Below are 23,615 nucleotides of genomic sequence, written 5' to 3' on the forward strand. Positions count from 1 at the left end.
TAAAACAGGCCCACCATTGTCGTCTGGTCGACCTCCTTGTGGAAAAAATGCAAGAATTTTGCTTTTAATTCTGCAAATGTTGTGATGGTCGCCGGGTCCTGCGACCGCCGCCATCGTGTCGCTGGTCCCTCCAACGTGACTCCGAATTCCGCTATCTTCGAGCGTTCTTCTTCCTCCGGTGTCATTCGCTGGGACGTGTGATTTGCTTCCCATGTCTGCTCGAAGTCATCCACATGCGCTTCCGCATCCGGATCATCGCGGTACTTTGAGTATTGGAACGGCATGTCGTCGTCCAGTATTAAGCCGCGGTTTAGTGGCGTTTGTTGATATTTTTCCGGTTCTTTCTCCGGTTCCACTTCCGGTTCTGTTGCCGGTCCTTTTTCCGGTTCTTTTTCCGGCTCTTCTTCCGGTACCTTTGCCGGAGTTGGTGGGTTGACGGCTTCCGTTTGCGGTTCCGGATAGCCCTGGTTGAGCGGTTCCGGTTCTGGAGTCGGCACGGTATCCGACCCGTCGTCTTCCGGGCCGCCGGGGGTATCGTTGCTGCTCCGGTAGTTCGTGTGCACGCTGTATCCCCCTTCGGAATCCGATTCGTAGGCCGAAAAGGCTTCTGCCTCGTTTTCTCCGCTTGCCAGCGCCTCCAGGAGTCGTTCGGTTTCCCGGAGACTACTTAGACTGCTTCCGTCGTCCTGGTCGCGAGTTTGCCGTAGCCGGAGAGATTCCTCTGCGACTCTCCGGATCTCGTTGGAGAACGAACGATCCGAGCGAATTTCCTGCGCTGCTTGCTGGAAAGTCTCACGCCGTCTTTGCCGTTCGGCGATGCGTCGAGCTCGGTCTGTAACCAAGTCGTGCGTTGGTCTAGTCATCCATTACCGTCGTTCGCTGCGAGAAAGCAGGAATCGTGGTCGCCAAAACTGTGTTATTCTCTTAGCCGGACAAGGCCTAACACAAGGTGTCACGGAAACACTTCACCAAAGGGTGATTACGGCATAGAATTAAGATTCAACGATTACACCGACTTACGTAGGTTACACGATTAGATTGCTTTGGTTAATTACACGCGTAAGATACAACAGTGATTACAGAACGGAAATCAAGACAGAAGTATAAACAACATAAGCTCTACTAATTATCCGCTGTCATTCCAATAGGGTCCGGGCCTTTAAATAGGTTTCCGGCCCGTAGTACAAAACGGTGCCTCTCGCACCTATTCGGGATCCGTCCGGATCTGGAACGGCATACCGTTTCCAGTCCGTCCGTCCACACTATGCTCCTTTACAACCATATCTAATTAATTCCTTCACTCCGTATTTTGGACTCCTTGCCGGCCGGTAACAGGCTACGCGATCATTTATTATCACACGTCTGTCATGGTAAAAAACATGGTGCCCCTCTTTACGAGCTTGTATGATTCGCGGCATACAAGTTTTATGATGCTCAATTTGCATCTTGGTCAGGTTTTCATCAAGGTAGATAGGGTCCCCGCCCAATCTCCGAAGAATTGGTCTCTATTTAAAAAATGCGATTCTAGATTCTGAGTCCTTAAACTCAAGGACGAAAGCTCTTTTCCTAGTGGTGTCACGTCCTACCCTTCAAGTTTTAGTGATTGGTAGGGCTTCGTACCCCAACATTTTCCCTAATGTTTGTGCATCTTCGTCAGGAGATGCCCCTTCCTTGAGCCCAGTACATTTAGGCATCGAGCTTGACGCATTTTTTCCTCCTCAACGGTAGTGTTTATAATATTTTCATCCTTTAGATCATTTTTAATATTACATTTTACTACATCAACCCACCGAGTTTTTGTTAATACCATATCACTTTTAACCTCTTCCTTAACCTTTTTGATCTCGTTCTTAATATCCTCTAAAGAAGATATTTCACCATCTTCCCTAGATGTCCCAAGGTCCTTAATTTGTTTTTCAAGGTTCACGTTGGCTACTTTAAGTTTCACTACTTCAACAATAAGCAGTTCTCTTTCTTCCTTATCTTTTTGTTTTTCGGCTTCAATCTCTTTCGCCCATTTTTCTATTTTAACTAAACGGTTAAGGACATCTAAAAATTCCTCCTTACTTATAATTTCTTCGTGTGTTTCCTTATGGTTTCGTCTAGAAGTCATGTTGTAATTCAAAAGATAGAAGAAAGAAAAGACAAAAAGGACAAAAAAACTTAGTCGAGCATCGATGCCTTGCGCGCTAGGTTCGAGTGTAGAAGCACATGTAAGCACTCTCGTTTACCCAAACGATGACATCGTCAGAAGCGTCGGTGATGACGCTACATTATGTCTGTAAATAATACTTGATTTGTGTCCATCGGTGCACACACCCGTTCGCGTGCACTTGGCTCCGTTTCTCTTTATGGCCGGAATCCTTCATGACATCCACCCCCACCAAACCGCACATCCTCCGGCATGTGCCAAGTAGTGTAGCGGGGTGGAGATTCTGGCCCAGCCTTTACTCATCTTCACCCGATCCGTTGTTGGTCCGGTCCCCATTCGACTTGTCGCTCCCGACGATATCATCACTGGTCTCCGGATTCGGTTCCACTTCATGTCACTTCTTAAAGGCCTTGATCCGTTTACCCGCGACTGAAACCATGAGCCTCGTCTTGTCGAGCTCTGCCAGGTGGTACATGGCATTGTTTTTTGCGCTCGTCACCACGTAGGGCCCGAACCACCATCGTGCGAATTTCCCGGTCGACCGGTGCTGATTGTCAAGGCTGTTGTCGTAGACCACCTAATCGCCTTCCTCAATCTTCCTCGGCCGGAGTCGGTCCGTCCAGTAAAACAGGGCCTTGTTCCTCTTCCTCACTTCCTCCGTTCTCATTGTCGATCACTCAACATCTTCCAGTCTCCGCTCGAGTTGTCGGATTCGTGCCGCCAACAGCTCCTCTCAGCTCATCTCGTTTGTCCCGTCAACCACCATCCATGACGAGATCGTCCGCTCCAACAGCATAACCAGTTTTTGCCCGAACATAAGTTCCGCCGACATGTACCCGGTTACCGAACTAGCATAGTTCGGTCAACCCATAGTGTGTCAGGTAGGAGCCTTGACTAGTCTCCTACTCGACCCTCGCATGCTCGTACTATGGCCTTCACGATCGGCCCGTGCCCGCGCTCAACCTTCCCGTTGGCTTTCGGATTGTACCCCCTGGTGAGGGAAAGTTTGACGCCTAATTGGTCGAGTAGTCTTTATCGGCCTTGACCGCTGAAACGATACCCCAGAGTTCGTGTTTAACCTAGGTGTATCCTTGTTGCCGCTCGCTCAGCGCCATCTCACTAAATCGGGTGGGGAACCATTTGTTGTCCTCATCTTCCTCATTAATCACCCACCTGATTCCAGTCGGACTAGTATCCACTGTTACGTAAACTTGGGTGTTTGCCTTGTATACCGCCTTCCAAAGAGCCGATGTTGCCGTCAGCCTCTCCTTCAGTCTCCGGACCGCCTCCGTGTGCTCTGCGCCCCATTTGAACTTCCGACCTTTCTTCAACAACCCGTAGAGAGGCTTGGCAAGGTGCGCGTTGTGTGGGATCCAAATGTGGTAGAAGGTGCATGCTCCCAGGAATCATCGAACTTTCGTGACCAACCTTCATTCCTCCTTCATTGCCGTATGGCCCGCACAGGTGCCCCACTACTAGGATCTCCCGAAAGCCGACTCCCCGGAGAAGGTAAACCAAGAACCCTCAAGCCTCTACAGTATCTTCTGACAGTCGGAGACGTGGTCCGCGACAAACCTTCGGCATCCGTCCGGCCCGATCGATTGATCCTTCGCTTCCTCTAGACATCCGTTGATCGGGATGTCATCCAAGAAAGACATGGGATGTCCGAGATGCAATCCCGCAAAACCTTGCTCATTGCATTCACCATGTTTGAGCAACTCCGTCAACTTCGGTATGTGAGCTCTCGGAACCGGAACCACACTACGAAGGGCAAAAGCACTTAAGAAGCCGAACTATGACCGATCAATCATAGTAACGGTTGATACAAGTCCAACCGGGATTGGATGGGTCATCAACCAAGTCGACTCGGATGGTTCACGATATCCAATGTGATTCGGAGCAAAGGTTCTCAACAAAAGGCAAGGTAAAAGAGAACTATGGGGAGTCGTGTCAGCAATAAAATCGGATCAAGATTATTTTATCAGAGATGAAGTAGTGATCGAAACGGATTGTCTTCCGATACTCAAGATGATGCGATATTGCACGATATTGGATGTGGTTATGCTAAGATGGATTGCATATGTAAAGTCACTAAATCCGGAGGTTCGAAACATCTCGGGAAAAGACAATGTGATAGCGGATATGTTATGAAGGGCCCGGTTTGATGATGACATAGTCGAATCGGATAATGAAGAAGTTTTCGAAGACTACTTTACTTTGGAGCACGATTGAAACGGATTGTCTTCCGATACTCGGGATGATGCGATGTTGCACGGTACTGGATGTGGCTATGCTATGATGGATTGCATATGTAAAGTCACTTAATCTGGAGGTTCAACACATCTCGGGAAAAGACAATGTGGTAGTGGATATGTTATCAAGGGCCCGGTTTTACGATGACATAGTCGAATTGGATAATGAAGAAGTTTCCAAACACTACTTTACTTTGGAGCACATATCCCGAGTAAACGTAATTCGAGAGTTCCGGGAAGAAGAATACGAGGGGGAAAGCTTGCTAATCGGGAAAGTACTACAAGAAATCGAGGAATCATCGGCCAACAAAGAAATGAGAGCCGAGATCCGAAAGAAGAAACGGCAAGTTCGGAAGTTCTTCTTGAACAATGAATTAATCTGGAGGGAGCCGAAAAGACCGGATGGCCTACCACTCCGGGTAGTCGTAACAATGGAACAACAAAAACAAGTAATATCTGAATTTCATGAATCCGATTGGGCTGAACATCGGAGAACATGGGCGAAATTTGCAAAAATCAAACAAAAATATTGGTGGAAGAATATGTATAAGGATGTAGCAGAGTTCACAGAAAGCTGCAAGAAATGTTACATTTTCTCCAAAGTTCAACACCGGGATGAATTACATCCGACATTCTCACCGACAATCAACTTTAATTGAGCTTCTTCATGGCTTTGGTATGTTCCGGTCTCCATTCGAACTTCTTAACCTTCCACAGCAAGTGATAGAGTGGGTCTGCAATGTGTGCATAGTGCGGAATCCATATGTGATAAAATATACATGCACCAAGAAACCTACGAACTTCGGATTGTGACTCGCATATTTCTTTCATGGCTTGAATTGCATCGATCTTGATTAGAGATGGTCTTCGGCCATAGGGCCCACATAGATGACTGACTACCAGTATCTCTTCTTGTCCAAATGTTGATTTCTCTCCGGAGAGTGTTAGGTGCACATCTTCTAACTTCTGTAGCACTTTCTCACAGTCGTGAATATGGTCTACTACGAACTTTCGACACCCCCGATCATCTATATTCTCATCCTTTTCTTCTATTGCACATCCTTTCATCGGAATTTCATCTAGGAACGGCATTGTTATCTCTGGAATGCAGTCTCGAAGCACCTTTTTCATTGCATTCATCATATGTGCAACCAAGTTCGTTGCCCCTTGTGGTAGCATACACATCCAAACTAACCCTATCGGTGTCCGCATTGTAGTGATATCCCGGCTATCCACGGCTAGTTGGAATTGGTCATACCCAAAATATAGGTCTCTGATGGAGTATATCGCGCATCCGGCAAACGCTTCCGCAAATTCATCCACTATTGGACCAACTTCAGAGTTCCGGATCGTGACCTTGTTCACCGGTTGCAAATCTTGATTGATGAAGTCGCGAAGATACGCCCTTGTGTCGTTGAATTTGTCAGGTAGGCTAACGGTTGGCTCAAGGACATGGATGGGAAGAGGAAGTGGTTGGGCTAGGTGCCGATGGCGGTTGTTGGGTGGTGGGTTTCTTGATGTGATGGATTGAAGCTTCCGTAATGATTCCCGAAGTATTTCATTTTCGAGTTGAAGTTGTTGCAAGGCTGCCATTACTTGGTTTAGGTTGTCGACAGAGTCGGACATGGTAGCAAGAAGAGGAAGGTGAACAAATTGTCACGAACGAGTATAATAGAGTAGAACCAAGACGAGACTAAGAACTAGGAGAGAGAAAAAGAACAAGAACTTGACTTATGATTCCGTAACTAGTGTTGTTCACCTTGATTAGAATCAAGGTGCAATTTATACAAGAAGGTAGAGGTATGTATGCTAGCTAGGAATAGAGAATGCATGAAGATCCAAGAAAGCTCGGAATAGAGAATGCATGTACGCAAGCTAGGAATAGAGAATGCATGTATGCAAGCTAAGAATAGAGAATGCATGCAAGCTAGGAGCTTCTAATGTTCAATCTACCATGCATGAAGTTGGATTTTAATACAAGGATGCATAGATGGATGTAGCCTAGTTGGTAGGGTTTCCCAATGGAGACCAGGAGGTCTTGGGTTCAATCCCTACCTTCCACCGTGGTGTAGCATATGTCTATGACAAGGTGGATCGTGTACATCAAGTACACCAGAGATACGCCGTATCTCCAGAAAGGACAACGCCATGGCTAACATGCTATCAAGAGCATGGTATCGAAAGACAAAGAAGTCAACTCGGTTGTCGGCGATTAGGCAAAGCACATCGACCCTACATACATTCATCGAAGACGACTACCTGGCACATGCTGGGGGATGTGTAGTTTGGTGGGGGTGGATGTCGTAGAGGATTCTTGCTATCGGGGAGGTAAAGTATGTGCATGAACTCAGTCTAATGTGCAAAGGATGTAAATATCGAGATATTAATAAGTACAAGACAACATATAGTTGATAGGTACTTCAAGGATCCCACAAAAACAGGGGAATAATAGGAGGTGATGGTAGAGAATCGTGTGAGAATTAATGTTGAAAACAGATGCCTTTAGTACTTGTGAACGTAAGTGTTTGCGGAAGCGTAAAACAGAGAACAACACACAGAGAGAGCGAGAGAGACAGAGAGAGCAGAACACAATTTCAAAATTATATCAAGACTCTGTATATACACTGTGCTAAGTAGCACTATTTATACAAGTCCTCTTGGGACTGACAAAAGTACCATGTACTTCAATGCTCACACGAGCATCTGACACTTACTACGAGACTATAGCTACCTAGTAGTCTATCCTGTACTAGGCTTCCAATTAGACTGCCGGTTACGGATTGCACCCGGCCTCTACTGCTTGCCGGTTCGGTTGCTCACCACCATACCGATCCGTTTCGCCCGATCTGTCTCGCTTACCGGCTCCGGCTTATTCAGCCGATCCGGCTCCGGTTGAGCTTGCCACTCAACACTCCCCCTCAAGCTCAACCTGAGGTGGGGTCGTAGTGTCGACCTCTGTGGCAGTCGGTTCTTCCAACCGACTTCTCCTGCCGTCACTCCGCCTTGCTCGCGCTCCTCGTCCGGTCTGGTTCCGTTTGCCGCGACCCCTTTGGTTGTGCGCGCCTCGACCCTCTCGGTTGGCATGTCTGCTCAATAGGCCCATCTCAGCACTCACGTTGTTGTGACTCCGGCGCTTGCCGATCCATCGGTTCTCCCACGATGGCATCGACTTCCGCTGTGTCCGTGTCCCCTTGGCCTTCAGTCAATCTGACTCATCCGGATCCATCTGTTGATCCGAGTCAGCTATCTCCGACTCGTTCCAGCTCTTGTCCAAATCGGTACACTCCGATTCGACTTCCGGTTTCAGGCCTCTCACCACATCGGACCACTTCCGAGTCTTGGCCTTCTCCATGCTTCCCTCGGCTTCTTCAGCCGGTGAACCGAAATTGAATTCTTCATTCGACTCTGTATCATGGTCAGTACCGTCGTGATGACCTCCGCACAACATGCGCTTCTCTTCCTGAGTGCACAACTCTTCTTCACAGTCGCTTGCTCCGACCTATTTGGATGTGTCGACTTCCTTCGTCGACTCGGCTTCCTTCAGCTTCTTGTCTCCTCTTCTTCCGGCTCTCCTCTTACCGACGGGGTCAACAGTTTTTTGGCCTTTGCCCGTTTCGGTAGAGACTTTGCCCTTGCTTCTCCCCCTCAAGTGCGGCACGTCGAGATGTTGAATACCAAGCATGTCGGTAAAGTGCTGCAACTTGTCCGATCCGAGTGGCTTGGTGAAGATGTCGGCAACTTGCCGATCCGTATGAACATACCGTACGTCAACTTCACCGCTCAGGACCCACTCACGCACGAAGTGGTAGTGCACCTCGATGTGCTTTGTGCGAGCATGGAACACAAGGTTCCTGGCGAGCTGCAGGCTGCTCATGTTATCGCAGTAAATCGGGATCGGGGTCGGTACCTCGATCCGCAAGTCTCGCAGCAGTCGCCGAAGCCAGATGGCTTCACAAGTGGCAACGGTAGCGGCCCGGTACTCAGCCTCAGTGCTTGAAAAAGCCACTGTGGGCTGCTTCTTGTTGCTCTACACAACGGCCGCGCTACCTATGGAGAACATGTATCCAGAAGTGGAGCGGCGATCAGACGCATCGCCGGCCCAGTCAGCATCTGTGTAACCGACAAGCTCTTCGGGTATACCTCGCCGATATAGCAGTCCCCGGTCCTTAGTGCCGCTGACATACCGTAATATTCGTTGCGCACACTGAAGGTGCTCCACGGTCGACTTCTGCATGAACTGGCTTACCATGCCGACCGGATAGCTGATGTCGGGTCGGGTGATGGTTAAGTAGATCAGGCTTCCGACAACCTGTCGGAACCGTTTCTCATTGCAGGCCGGTCCGGAGTTGGGACGGAGCTTCTGGTTCCGGTCCAGGGGTGTGGAGACAGGTCGGCAATCCTTCATGCCGAACTTATACAACATATTCAACACGTAATGTCGTTGTGAGAGCAATATGCCGTCGGGGGTCCGGATCACTTCGATCCCAAGAAAATAATGAAGGTCCCCTAGGTCCTTCATTTCGAATGCGTCCGACAACTGGGACTTGACGTGGTTGATTTCGGGAAGACCCGGTCCGGTGATGACTAAATCATCCACATCCAAGAGTATACATACCGGACCGTCAGAGCCTTGCCGGATGAACAACGAAGACTCCGACTTAGAGACAGCAAACCCCAGCTTACGCAACCGGTGCATGATCTTCGCGTTCCAAGCTCGGGGGGCTTGCTTCAAGCCGTAAAGCGACTTCTTCAGTCGGCATACCGCCGACTTGTTCATCTCCGATTGAAATCCGGGGGGCTAAGTCATAAAGACTTCTTCTTCAAGCTCTCCCCCTTGCCGCAGCAACCGCCAGTACCACACGAACCGTCGTCATCTTCGCCACAGGAGCGAAGGTCTCGTCATAGTCGATTTTGTGGGTCTGCGCATATCCCTTCGCCACTAACCGGGCTTTGTACCGGTTAACAGAACCGTCGGCGTTGTACTTGACCTTGTACACCCACTTGCAGCCGATCGGTTTACAGTGACGGGGAGGATCAACTAGGTTCCAAGTTTCGTTGGCATCGAGTGCCCGCATTTCTTTGTCCATAGCAGCACGCCAATTTGCGTCCTTTGCCGCTTCTGCTTAGCTCTCCGGCTCACGCACTTCTGTCACCTTAGTCATGTACGCATAATGATGCGCCATGTATTCATTGTACCCGTACCGCATGACGGGATCCTTCTAACGGGTTGATCGGCGCAACGCACCGTCACTTGATTTGAGGCCCTTCTTGGCCAGTTCGGTCTTCGTTGCCGAAGATCTGCCTTTCTCCTTTCTGGAGTCGGATACGCACCGATCCGACTCATCGTTGCCGGTTTCAAATTCTGGCATCTTCCTCTTCCCCTTCTCTTTGCGCGTGAACCGTTTCCTCGGTTCCTTGCGCGGGGAGAGCACGGCAGAGTCTCCACCACTTGCCGTCTCTTCATCCGACTAGTCCAACCGACTCAGTCGCTCGTTCGGTCCACTCAACCATAGCGATTCCGGACTCTCATCTTGAGTCCCGGCTTCATCATCCTCTGTCAGGGCTGATTTAGGCTCACTGGCCTGATCTTCCGGCATTGGGTCGGGATCGGAAGTCGGAGTCGGTACGGAGTACCAGGATGCCGATTCATCGAACTCGACGTCCCGGCTAACTCGGACTTCCTTCGTCCGGGGCTAATAGCACTTATACCCCTTTTGCTCTTGAGCATAGCCGACTAGGATGCATTTTTCCGATTTTGCATCCAGCTTTCTCCGCTTCTGATCCGGCACATGCACATACGCTATGGTGCCGAATATCCGAAGGTGTCTTAAGTTCGGGTTGCACCCGAAATACAGCTCATGAGCTGACACCTTGTCACCAATTCGGTTTTGTATGTAGACGGCCGTCCGGACCGCCTCCGCCCAGTAGAACCGGGATATGCTCTTCTCCTCTAGCATTGCCCTTGCCGCTTCGATGAGTGTCCGGTTCTTCCTTTCGGCCACACTGTTTTGCTCTGGTGTGTACCTGCAGCTGAACTCTCGCCGAATTCCCTTCTGCTACAGATAACTAGTGAATTGGCCGGAAAAATATTCCTTTCCGCCATCCGACCAAAGGCATTTGATCTTCCTCTCCGATTCCCGTTCCACCATCTTCTGGAGGCTCCGGAAACAGTCGAAGACTTCGCTCTTCCGCTCAATGAGGTAGAGGGACTTCTCCGACGTGATCGATTGGGTGAGGAGTGTCGTCTCCGGTTTCGACTACTCCTGGTTGATCCGGTTTCTCCAGAAAGGAGAACCACCCTTTGTGGCTCGTCATGTGGTTCGACGCGCCGGAATCAACATACCACACTTCCTCCATTTTGGAAGTGGTCTTCTTCATTGAGTTTGCCTTGTGATTCATCACCAAGCCTGGCCCCTTACCGGCCTTTCCGGTTCCGGATCCTCCTGATCCGTTTGCGTAGTGCGAGTTTTGCCGGCCATCCTTACCGATCTTGCCGGATCCGGATTTGTCCGAATCGGCACGCTTTCTCCAGCACTCGCTTTCCCTATGGCCTTTTTTGCCACAGTACCAGCATTCCGTAGCGGATTTGTCTTGCCGGCCTCCGGCACCGCCTTGACTCCCCCTGCTTGTGGAAGTCCCGGAACTGCTGTCGGCACGCTCATAGTGCCTCCATTCCTGCTCTTGCCGGCCGCCTCCATTGCGTACCGACCCACCTCTTCCACCATGCCCACGGAACCGATCCGTTCCCGTGTACAGCATTCGGCTGTCCGGGGATGTACTGGTAGATGCACCGGCGTGGTTCTCCTCTACAAGGAGCATCGACTGTAAGTCGAAGAATGAGGGGGTATTCTCCCTTGTACACACCACAGTCCGGAACGCTCCGAACTTGGACGCCAGGCCTCCGAGACATACCTGCACCATCTCGTCTTCCTCTACGGTAACATTGATAGAGGCGAGCGAGTCGCAGATCTCCTTTATCCGGCCCGTGTAGTCTGCCACTGACATGTTCTTCTGTCGAACATTGCTCAACTCCTGTCTGAGTTGCAGCTTCCGGGCAGTGGTGCTTGCGGCGAAAACCTTTTTCAGGTTCCCCCAAGCATCCTTCGGTGTCTTGGTGTCACGGATGTGGCTGAGCAGCTGATCACCGACACTGGACGTGAAGCAGTACATCACCCTGCTTGCCGCCTGTTCCCATACCGGGAAGTCCTTGTGTGCCGAGTCTGGCGCCGCATCATTCGCTCCTTCGACATAACTCCAGTACCCGTGTCCAAGCAGATACTGGTGCATCTTGTAAGACCAGGATGCGTAGTTGCTCTTGTCGAGCTTCTCCATCGGGAGCGACGTAGCCATGCCTCTATCCATGTCTTCTACTATGTCTGTTTTCGACCTGTTAGGGTTTTCTTCTCAAGAGTAAATGTCTGCAGCAGAGGTTCTCAACCCTCGCGCTCTGATACCATGTGAACGTAAGTGTTTGCGGAAGCGTAAAACAGAGAACAACACAGAGAGAGAGAGAGAGAGAGCAGAACACAATTTCAAAATTATATCAAGACTCTGTATATACACTGTGCTAAGTAGCACTATTTATACAAGTCCTCTTGGGACTGATAGAAGTACCATGTACTTCAATGCTCACATGAGCATCTGACACTTACTACGAGACTATAGCTACCTAGTAGTCTATCCTGTACTAGGCTTTCGATTGGACTGCCGGTTACGGATTGCACCCGGCCTCCACTGCTTGCTGGTTCGGTTGCTCACCGTCATACCGATCCGTCTCGTCCGATCCGTCTCGCTTACCAGCTCCGGCTTATTTAGCCGATCCGGCTCCGGTTGAGCTTGCCGCTCAACAGTACTGATGTAATGGCCTCTCCTTGTGCTATAAAAAGGTGAAGGGGGGATCCATCATTTTTGGAGGGTGAAGTGTTGCCAGTTCTTTTGTTTACTATGTTTTGGGCATTCGGTGAAGAAAGGGGAGGCCTCTGCTCACGTAGGAAGTCGTGTGCTCTTGACCAGAGGCTCGTTTGTGTGTGTGTGTGTGTGTGTGAGCGGATATCGAAGCTCTATCGTCGGCCAAATCTGGTTGTATCCCCATTTGTATTCCTTTCGGTCTTCTAACTTAAGATTGCAGTATCCGTCTCTTTTCTTGTGTAGTGTTTGCATCTTTTCTCTGTTTCTGTCTCTTGGTCGTGTCGCTCTTCACCTGCGGACAATGTTTTGTCATCGTGTTCAAGAGCTCGTGTGCTCCGTTTCCGAAAACTGACAACTATTCTGGATCGAATAAAGGTTTTGTGAGCCCATGCGCTCAGACTGAGGAACCGGCATTCAAACTAGTTAGTCACTCACGCTTGTCTCTATGTCTCTTCTTCCGTCTCCTTAGTTCAAGACCCTGGTGGTCCCGCCCGATCCGGGCACATATAGCAGATATTTGTGACACCGGTTGTAGAGGTCATTACAGAGGGGACACAACGAGCACAGCTTGCAAGAAAGGGAACACACCGAATAGAGGGAACACAGCAAGCACAATTCATTGATAGAGGGAACACAACAAGTAGATGTGGTTGCAAAGGGAACACAGCGAGCAGACGGAACACAGCCAACAAAGGCCGATGCAGAGAGCACACGGTAAGTAGAGAATGCTAGGAGGTTGCAAAGGGGTCATGATGAGGAGAGTGAGCAGAGAACATGGGGAAACAACGAGTGGAAGGTCGTTCCAGAGAGGGCACGACGAGCAGAGAACGCTTGGAGGTTGCAAAGGGGTCACACGAAAAGAGTGAGCAAAGGCCGATGCAGAGAGCACACGGTGAGTAGAGAATGTTAGGAGGTTGCAAAGGGGTCACGATGAGGAGAGTGAGCAGAGAACATGGGGAAACAACGAGTGGAAGGTCGTTCCAGAGAAGGCACGACGAGCAGAGAACGCTTGGAGGTTGCAGAGGGGTCACACGAAAAGAGTGAGCAAAGAATGTGGGCGAGCAGAAGGTGGAAGGAGAGAGAGAGAGAGAGATAAGGGGTTTCGAACGCATGACGCAATTCTTGTAGTGTTAACAACTTACCACTAGGGTAAGGTAATTATGAGAAAAAGAAAGAGAGAGAGATGAGCAAAAAACGTTGGGAATTAGTGAGCAGAAGGTGGGAGGAGAGAGAGAGAGAGAGAGAGAGAGAGAGAGATCGGAGGATTGCCTTTGGGATTAGCTTTAAAGCCTCGTGGACTAGCAACGAGTACCTACTTCTTTTGCACGGTTCAGATAGAAGATAGTACTCATCGATTTATACAATGTCCAATTGCTTGTCAAATTTGGAGTTACATTTCTCAAATTTGGCAAGTTTTATCACGGAGTTATTTGACACCTAGACAATGGGTGTTTGCACAATTTACACAGGCTGACCCAAAATCAGAGATGGAGATTGTTTTCCTATTTCTGAGATATTGGGGATTGCGTCATAATTGGAACATGCGCAACGCTTTTGTATTCGATGGTAGACATGGAGTGAAAGCATATCTACGAAAGGTGAAGGGAGTACTAATGTGGCAATTTTCTTAATTGGAACAAGTGGAAATTCTTTCCTCGGTGGAGTGTTCGTCTTGCCTATTGGCAATTCAACATGTTCCACTACCCATGTAGTGTAGTGTGGTTAGTGTGTGACCATACTCCATTGTCACACATATTGTAAGTAGTATTTTTCACACACATTTATTAATATAATTTTGTGTTTTCACCAAAGAGAGAGAGAGAGAGAGAGAGAGAGAGAGAGAGAGAGTGTGTGTGTGTGTGTGTGTGTGTGTGTGTGTGAGTGAGTGAGTAATTGTGAGAGAGAGAAAGAGAGACTGACTGACTAACTGAATAAATGACTGACAGCTTGAGATCTTATACAGTTAAGTACTCTGTACAACCTCAAATGTGAACTGTCAACCTAGGATTGTGAACTGTCAACCTCAAATGAAATTGATTACACGAGGGATACTTGGACACAGACATAACAATGGAAGGATGTGCAATGCTTATTATTATTTGAAATCCAAAACTCATTGAATGTGACTTTTAATTTTATAACAAGTGATGTTCAACTTTTTAGACCCAAATATTGGATTATTTTTTGTTTTTTATGTTTTTTCTCCTCATCAAATTAGTACTAGAATTTGGGCCAAAAGTGGGTACACCGTAGCTTGCTTTCACCCTATATTTTTTGAAAAAATCACATTTTGAATGTTTTGCATTGACATAGTTGTCATGCAACTTTTGCAAAACAAATCGAACATGTTGAACATGATCAGGGATGGATATAAATGAGAATATCATCATAGGAAAACGACAACAAAATCACCAAGTTGATCTTGGAAAAGGTCATTCATCGCATTTTGTAATGTGGTTGGAGTGTTTAGAGTAAATCGTTAGGTCCAAGTAAATGTGAAGGAAAAGTGCATTCACATGAACTTCAGTGGTTGGTATGAACTTAAATAACATCAAAAGACTTACATGTGTGACTCGTAGAATTGTCTTGAGGAGGGGTGTTTGACTTCCTCTCAAGACGACGACAGGTATCCTTTGTGTGGCCCCACTTCTTGCAATATGCACAAAAGAGGTTCGGTTTCTTTGAGTCACGGTCAAGAGTTTCAATGGATTTCTTACGTTTCCCAGTGACCTTGACATTCGGAGTTTTGGCGAACCTCAGGTTTATTGTGGTTTTTTTGGGAAGTTCTATGGTACCAAAGTACACATAATCCTCGAGAGAGGTAAATGGCTTGCTTGACAATGTGAGCAAGTGTTGCGCTTGTTCAGTTTGAGAAGGTGGCTGCAACAACTGTTTCTTGAAAACATTGACAAAACCTTCCCAAGTTGTGGGTAAGTTCTTTGCTGCCTTAGGTTGCGCCACCACGCAACAACTCAGCCACCTAACTCACAACCGACATAACCAATTTTTACAACGTCTGGCTTGGGATGGAGCTCAAATCCAATATACCATGCAAAGACCAAGCACATTAGAGTGTGATCCCATTTCATCCAAGAATGCATAGTTGCTAGCCACATCAATCTTGAGAAGGTTGTCTCTCGAGAAAATGTCGTATATGCATTGACCAAAGATCTACCGCATGATGTGATAGAGCATCATTGTCACTTGATGGGAATTACTTACTTCTTCAACTTACACACTTGTTTTATGTATATTGTTCAACATGTTATGTGTAGGTCTTGTACAATCTTCCCATCAAATTCATTGATTCTTTTTTGCTTTTAGTGGAGATTGATACATAGCTATGTTATATTATAAACCTTGGCACCACATTGTGATGTTTTATTCACCGAATCATACTAAACACTACAACATAGTCTCAAGTTCTAAATTAAACATAGTAAAAACTCATCTTAAACCCTCTAGTGTAATCATTCAATCCTAAAATCAAATCTACATCAGTCCTTAAACCCTTGAGCCTTTTATGTCTCATCGTGGTACTTTGTCCTCTCATCTCCTCATTTGGAACTTGGAGCTATTAATGGGCATAAAAGGAAACAATGATGTGCCACTTCTTACTATATCTAGCTCTTGAACCCTAAATCCTAACGCATTGGTTCCAATCTATTCTAAACCTTACTCAATTTGCCCTAAACCTTAATGTTGTTTTCCTAAACCCTAATTCACTATGCCCTACATTCTAATTCACTGTGCATTAGTCTTTAATGGAAGGTCTTTTCTTTCTAGCTAGAAGCGGCCTAAGTTGTAAATCAAGGCTCAAGAATACAACACATAATTATTCACATACACACTTAAAATGGTATTATTCTTGCTAAATTTTACATGGAATTAATCCAATAACATCGTATGAAAAGAAAAAAGAGGAATGCTTTCCATTGCTTCGAGTACACATTTGATCTCAAGTTTTCGATACAAGAAACCGAGAGAAAACCTTCACATGGGCAAGCACATTGATGTACATAAGACACAGGGTGTTTTTTTTGTTTTTTGGGTCGTATGGCGAAAAGCATACAAAATTGTACAAAACAAGGGTGCCAAGAGAACACACAAATATTCTATTATAAATGTACTGCCTGGATCATGGACATTAAAGAGGTAAATTTTTTATGCCTTTGCCGATTCAAGAACACCGGCCTCCTTCGCACGGATCTTCTCGTAGACCTCCCGAATCTTAAGGCCAACGATGGTTTGGAAGAAGCCGGTGCCATTGTTGCTACCGGGGAAGTCGGCATGCTTCAACATTTGTTGTGTGATCTCACCATAGAACTTGGTCGAGATGTTGCTTAGGTGGCTCTCGACATAGATAAGTTCTTCGAGCTTATCAAATTGCCCATCCATCTCCACAATAGACACCTAACAAAAAATAGTTCAAACCAAAAAACAAAGAGTTAAAGGACAGTTATATAGCTTGTAGACTGCTTTTTTTTATGTGTTGGTAGTTATTCGCATCGGCATTTTCTTAAGAGATGCATACAAGTTCGGCATTGCTTTTCAGAGGCACCACGGATCTGGTTTGGAAAGTGGCTTTCAGATGAATTTAATCTACCTTATCTATTTTGTTATACAAAATGTATATGTTTCGATGCATGACATGACGTCGCGATCAATGAATGTTAAGTAGAGTAACTATCGAGACATAATCATGAAAAAGTATGAATGCCATTAGAATAGCACCGGGTGATCTTCGAGATTGCCCCATACCTCATTATCATAGTAGACATCTGGGCCATATGAGAATTTTATTCCGGGGTAAGAGCAAGTGAGCTTGCGGCCACATGGTACCCACGAGATCGTGGAGCCCTCGTCGAACAAGTATGTGGGCTCGAAGTATGGCACACCCTCTTTCATGATCATGCGGACCCGCAAGATCTTGCCTTCATTGTCATCGGGAATGAGTTGTGTGGGCAACACTTGGATAACGACATCAGCGTGTTGCTTTTGAGGGTCTGAATTAGGACAAAAACACACCACATATAGAGTTATTACAATCATCAGCAAATAACTACCAAGTTTGGGAGTAAGATCACCAAAATAAGTAGATCATTTCAATCTGAAAATCCCAACCAAACAATTGACAATGACCACATTTAAATGTAATTAGTTAGGTTAATATACATGTCCTACAATATTGGACACGTGACATAACTCGGCAATGTCCGATAAACTGTGCTAACATGGGACATCATGTGTGTCATTGTAGCAATACCTATATATGCATCGAAGTCGGGTTTTCTTGCTTGAATGCTCGCCTTGATGCTCTCAAGACTGTGTCCTCTCTCGGCCATGTCACGCTGTCAAGACGGAACAAACATTTTGATTTATTTTATGTGATTCTTTGAAACTTTAGGCAAATCTAATATACTTTCAGTGGTTTCTCTCTAATTTTTAGTATATGTTATGGCTTAATAGAGTTGTCTTACCTGGATTTTCCATGCAAATTTCACCTCATCACTGATGTCAAGGTAGATGCTGAAGTCTAGAAGGTCTCTTACTCTGGCATCATACCTGTTACAAACACGCAAATAGTACATGATTAACTACCAAATCTATACATCATGCTCAAAGCCAAACCATTCAAGAATTACCGGTGCATTAGATATTCATGTAATTGAGCTCGATGATTAGACCTATTGATGTGCATCTTATAATGAACTCAATGAATGTGCATGCATTTTAATTAGCTTTTCAACAATTTTGTGTACTACATGTAATGATATCATACACAATGGATTGATGCATGCATACATGCATGAGATCATTGAACTGTTATGATGCATGCAAACATGTCATGAGATCAAACACTCCCCATGGATACATGCATGTAATGAGATCAAACACTCCCATGGATACATGCATGTAATGAGATCAAACACTCCCATGGATACATACATGTAATGTGATCAAACAACCATTGATGCATGTACATGGATTGAAACCATTAAAAGACATCCAATGAGAGAGAGTTGTAACTTAAAAGATGGGGTACTTACATGGGATGAAGACCTTCAATGACAAAGATCTTAGGGGGGAGGATGGTCTCCGGGGGATCGAGGAGGCCAGTGACATGGTTATAGATAGGTTTCTCGATCGCACGCCCTTCTTTGATCGCCTTAACTTGCTCATACATAAGGTCGAAATTGTTGGCGCGCGGGTCAAGGGCCGTGACACCTTTCTCTTTCCTACCGTTGCGATCCAAGGAGTGGTAATCATCGAGGCAAATGACTGTGGTGGTGTCACTAATGAGGGTGTTGGAGTCGGGGTTCCCGCCCTTTGGGGGGGTTGCGGCTCCACCGAAGACACTGGTTAGCCGGCGCATGAATGTGCTCTTACCGCACCCGGAATCGGCAGCTAGGCCGATAATGACGGGGGTCTGATCTTGGGTGGCCATGCACACGACCGCGATCCTCACTCCTCCTCGGGGGGAAGTGGTGGCCGCCATCGAGTTAGGGTTAATGCATGAGAAGGGCATGATGAGGGAATTGCCTCTGTAGAAACCCGGGCTGCTAAGGTTGGAGGAAGGGGATGAAGAGATGGTGATGGAAGAAGGAGAGGATGTCATGGTAGTGGGATGGAATGACATAAGCTTAGCTGAAGCCATGGCTATGGCAGGGAACAGAGCAAAAAGCTTTCTCCCAAACAGTAAGCAAAAAAAAACCACCTTCCTTCTTCACTCCTGTCTTCTGCCCACTTCCTCTTTCCCTCAGAGAAGAAATGGGTTGTGCTCAGAAGTGAGAATTAGATGGTGTTTTTTTTTTGTGGGGGGAGGAGGATCAAATTTTGAGTAATGCTCTGTTTTCCTTCCCTTCTTCTTTTCTCTTTTTTTCCTCTGTTTCTTTCCTTTCCTTTCTTCTTCTTCTTGTTTGATGGAGAGATAAATTTTGAGGCAGAGACATCTGCAGCCACACACGTGATAAAGAAATGAGATAGCCCATTGACACGTGTCGCTCTCCTCCACCACTTCCATGTCATCTCCAATCCCTCTTCCTTCCCCCTCTTCCAAAGCTCATCACATTTACATTTACTTACATACATACATACATACATACTTATCTCTCCTTTCCATGGATTGCTCCACACACACACACACTTTTCTCCTTTCCACATCCAACACTCCTTCATTACTCTTGCTCTCCCAAAATGTTGCTTTTCTCCCATCCATGTTCGCAGCATGTCCGTCCGAAACGCACAATACCACTTGGGTGCACGATATCCATCTCCCTCTCTCCCTGCTCTCACACTCTCTCGCCTTCCTTGCTTCTACGAGCTAGAGCAGGGGGAGACGGCGACAAATATCGTGCGCCCACCCACACCGTATATTATGTGGGGTTGGACATGCAGCAAACATGCCAGATGGAGAAGAGGCAGCATCAAGCAAGAGAGCGGCATTCGAGTGACGAAGGCGTGTGCATGCACAACATTGTTAGACTATATTTTGGAAACAAACATTGTTAGGATAGACATGTTCGGGGGCGTTATGCCTCAATGCAGGGGACGTTTAATTAAGGGATTGTTAACAACGCTCATGAATTATATATATTGTAAAGACCGAGTCAGCATGGTAGTTGGCCTAGGTGTCATGGAGGAGCCATGGGATTGATGAGCCTCCCTTGATGCCAACTAGTTCTTAAATCACAACACACCTTTGGATATTGGTGTCCAAGTCTTCCCAAGTGGTGTCACATACCTATTAGCATACCTATCAACAAGGTATGATGGTAAGCACGGGAATCTTCCAAAATTGCAAAAGGAATAGCTATCCATCACGTCATCAACCATAGGTGTCTTCATATCAAGGCCCATCCAAAAGCGAACTTCTAGATGTCACCTTGTTGCAGTGTTCTATTAGCCTCAAGTTTGTGGGTTTGGATGTAGTGGTAAAGTTTGTGCTTTTCGGATTAAGGTTGTGCGCCCAGCCTTCAAGCAATGAGTTTTTTGTTGAACAATTATTATAAAAATTCATAATTATTCTGAGATAATGCACTCCAACAATTTGTACATATAAATAGTGTTAACACATTAAGTTTTCATTTTTCCACAATTTGAATGAGATCAAATGACACAATTTCTCTTTAACATGCAAGTGATTATGAAAGTAAAGTGAGGTCTAAATGATATGTTTGTGGCCAAGAGAAAATATATAATCTTCTCTTGTTAGAGATTTAACTAGTAGGGCCTCATTAGTTTGTCATCATGCCTAACACCATTCAGAGTCTTGAATACTATTATTGGAACATAACAAAAGCTATCCTCATTATCACTATTGCCACTTTCAATTGAAACTTAGGATAATAAAACAAGCTTTCAGACTTCTTGAGGCCAAGGTATATTGTATAACATACTTGGCTACATATGGTGGGGATTTAGGGGTTTCTAACTTGAAGATATTGTGGTCTGCATGTATGCACACCACAATATCATCAATAGATTTTCAGGACATGCATACTTGGGTCAAACAAAGATGAGTGAAACTACCAAAAATGGATTATGTTAGACCTTTCATTAGAACCCTTGGCTTTTTTATGCACTAGAATTGTGGATTCTAGTTTAGAGTGTATCCAAAGTTGGTTCAACATTATGATATGCACTTTCACATATTGTCTCCTTGTTTCACATATTGTGTGCACTTGTTTTACCTTCAATCTCATATTTTCTAGATCCAATCATCCACCATCTCATTCTTGTAAGAGTCAAAAGTGTATGTGAATTCACACTAAGTATCTCTAAAAAATCAATGGTAATTAGTATGTAATTGCCTATTTTCTCAATAATTACATGATTGCACTGTTAAGGCCTATTATTTACGTGTTCTTTGGCTCTATGAAATTGTAAATGTAGTTTGTCTCCTGTTGAATTCTACGTTCTTACAACCAAAAGTAGTTATGTCAAATGATATCGTTTGTGGGTGATGCTAATGTAACCTTGAAACATCTTATTTGTTTACCCTTTTTTATGCTTATTGACAAGTTTTACAACTCATTGGGCCTATTTTTACTATCAACTATGCTTATAGGATAGTTTCACTATAACATAGTTATTGATTTAAGGGGGCACGGCAAGAAGTATGTTAAGATAGTGATAAAACTTTGCATTTGTGATGTCGAAGATTTCCCTATGGCTTCAACTAAACTCATAAAAATTGGCTAAGTTGTAGAAAAGAAAAGTCCATTTGTTTTGTTCAAAATACTAAAAGTTGGCACTTGGTTTCCCCGCATAGTTATACTCGGTATTTCAGTGGCAGTTATATTGAGGTCAAGTTTATTTTATAAGTTGCACGGCTTCAAATGAGATAGAAAGCAATTCGACAACAAAATAGTGTTTGGGAAGTAGATGTTCATGTCTCTTCTATAAACAAGGCTCAATACTAATTCTTGTGCTCCAAACTCTACTAGCTCCATTATATGAACTGAAGTTGAAACCATAAATCTTTTATATTTAGCTTCTCAATCAAATGTTATTTTAGTGCTTGAAATATTTTCTACTATTAGAGTTTCAAATTCATTGCATTATTTATCATGAGAGAATCAAGGGTTCAAGGCCCACTTAGCCATTAGATTATGTTTGTGTACTCATTCAAGGATAATAAAGAATAATGCTTACTGATTGTTTCCAATTTTCCGGTTACCTTCTCTGTTCATCTTATCCAAAACTTCATGAATGCAACAAAATAACAATTCAAAGAAATGTGCAACTCGACAAGCAAATAAAATGAACTTGTTGGCTTTCCCAAACTTATAGGAAAGATGCAAACACGACTCAAATTATATGAAGGATATAACAATATCTAAGCATTAATGTCTCTTATTTTGCTCTCTTTTCATCATTAAATTAAAGGTTAAGGGAAATTTATAAGGTTTCGTAAGAACCCCTACGATTTTCCAAAGAGCTCAAAATATCCCCTCCCTCTCTTTATTGGGGACATACCCTGATAATAATCCCTACATAAATTTTTACCATGTGCACCAAGATTCCACGTCTCAATCTTTCGTTTTATGTAAAAGTAAGGTATATATTTAAGCAGCATGACAATATAAAACCCGCTTGCTATCCAACTAAATAGTGGGGATCTCGTGGTAATGTAAATCCTTTGTGCAAGAAGATGAGTTGACATAAAAGCAACTCCTACAATGACAAGGTGTTCACAAAAACTTAACTTGTGAAAACTATTAAATCAATTGTCCTTTAAGCTTGCATATATGTTGTGATACTTCACGGAGGCCATCAAACAAGAAACCATTGATCATACTCCAATTGTACATAGGTGTTATATGTATAACCTTATCAACCAAGTGTTATAGTTTGTCCCAAATCCTATGATAGTCACTTTCCATATCGGCCTACCCTTTAGCTATACAATTGGTTTGTATGGTTATGCCTATAACATACTCCCTTGTTTCTAAACCATTGTACACTTGCAATGATAAATGAAAGTCTAATGTATTCTGAGATTTTGATTTGTCATTGCAAGAGTGTAATGATTTAGAAATGGGGAATATGTTATAGGTATAATCTTACAAACCAATTGTATTGCTAATTTTAATGAGTTAAGGCCCAAGGGTAGGATCTTTGGGAAACTGTTTATCCTAAGATTTGGGACAAATCAATGTGAATCTATGACACATGGGAACACTAGTTTGGGAGCCTTAGATGTTGAGTAAATGTAAGAGGGACTAGGCACCCCCTTTCTGGCATCTTGAGATGATCTCGAGACTCTTTTGGTGAGGCTAATCTCCCTTCTTCAAACCTGTTATTCAACATGCAATGTATAACATATGGTATATTCAGCGGTATAGAACACTGATGGTATTTTATGATCATCTCATGTCCTTCACTCAAGATGGTTGGTGTGGTTAAACACCTTTAATCTATTATTCTCTTTAATCTCTTAAATTCTTTCTTATCATTAGCATGATCCATAATAATAGACGCCAAGACCTAAGGTAGTAAAACAATAAATATATTATGGGGAGGGTAAATTTGTAGCATCTTGAGCAAAAACCCACTAAAATGATGAAATATTCTTCTTGGTTAATGATGCCCAAAGTTGTGAATAGCAACCCAAGTCATGATTTTATCAATTGGGCATATAAGGAATTTATTCTTGACATCCTCATCAATCAAAATATAGAAAATAAATCTCTATCTCTCCCCATAGCTAGAGCATGTCCCTTTGTCTACCATCTACATTATAGTTACCACGCAACCCTTTATCCATCAACCATGCCATCGATCTCGTATCTAGCTTC

General features: G+C 45.0%; 1 protein-coding gene across 1 annotated transcript; it reads right to left on the reverse strand.

The window, feature by feature from the left end:
• Positions 1-16,219: 16,219 nt before the first annotated feature.
• Positions 16,220-18,989, reverse strand: PRK (phosphoribulokinase). The gene is made up of 5 exons (XM_087328410.1): positions 18,363-18,989; positions 17,793-17,877; positions 17,579-17,663; positions 17,074-17,318; positions 16,220-16,725 (listed from the first exon to the last, which is right to left on the reverse strand). The coding sequence occupies exons 1-5, from the start codon at positions 18,968-18,970 to the stop codon at positions 16,477-16,479; spliced, it is 1,272 nt and encodes a 423-aa protein (XP_087184536.1). The 5' UTR covers positions 18,971-18,989; the 3' UTR covers positions 16,220-16,476.
• Between the last annotated feature and the right edge of the window lie 4,626 nt (positions 18,990-23,615).

Source organism: Azolla caroliniana, unplaced genomic scaffold (assembly GCF_043228905.1).
Source record: "Azolla caroliniana isolate FFs.n. ecotype wild unplaced genomic scaffold, voAzoCaro1.0.p SCAF_12, whole genome shotgun sequence".
NCBI lineage: Eukaryota > Viridiplantae > Streptophyta > Polypodiopsida > Salviniales > Salviniaceae > Azolla > Azolla caroliniana.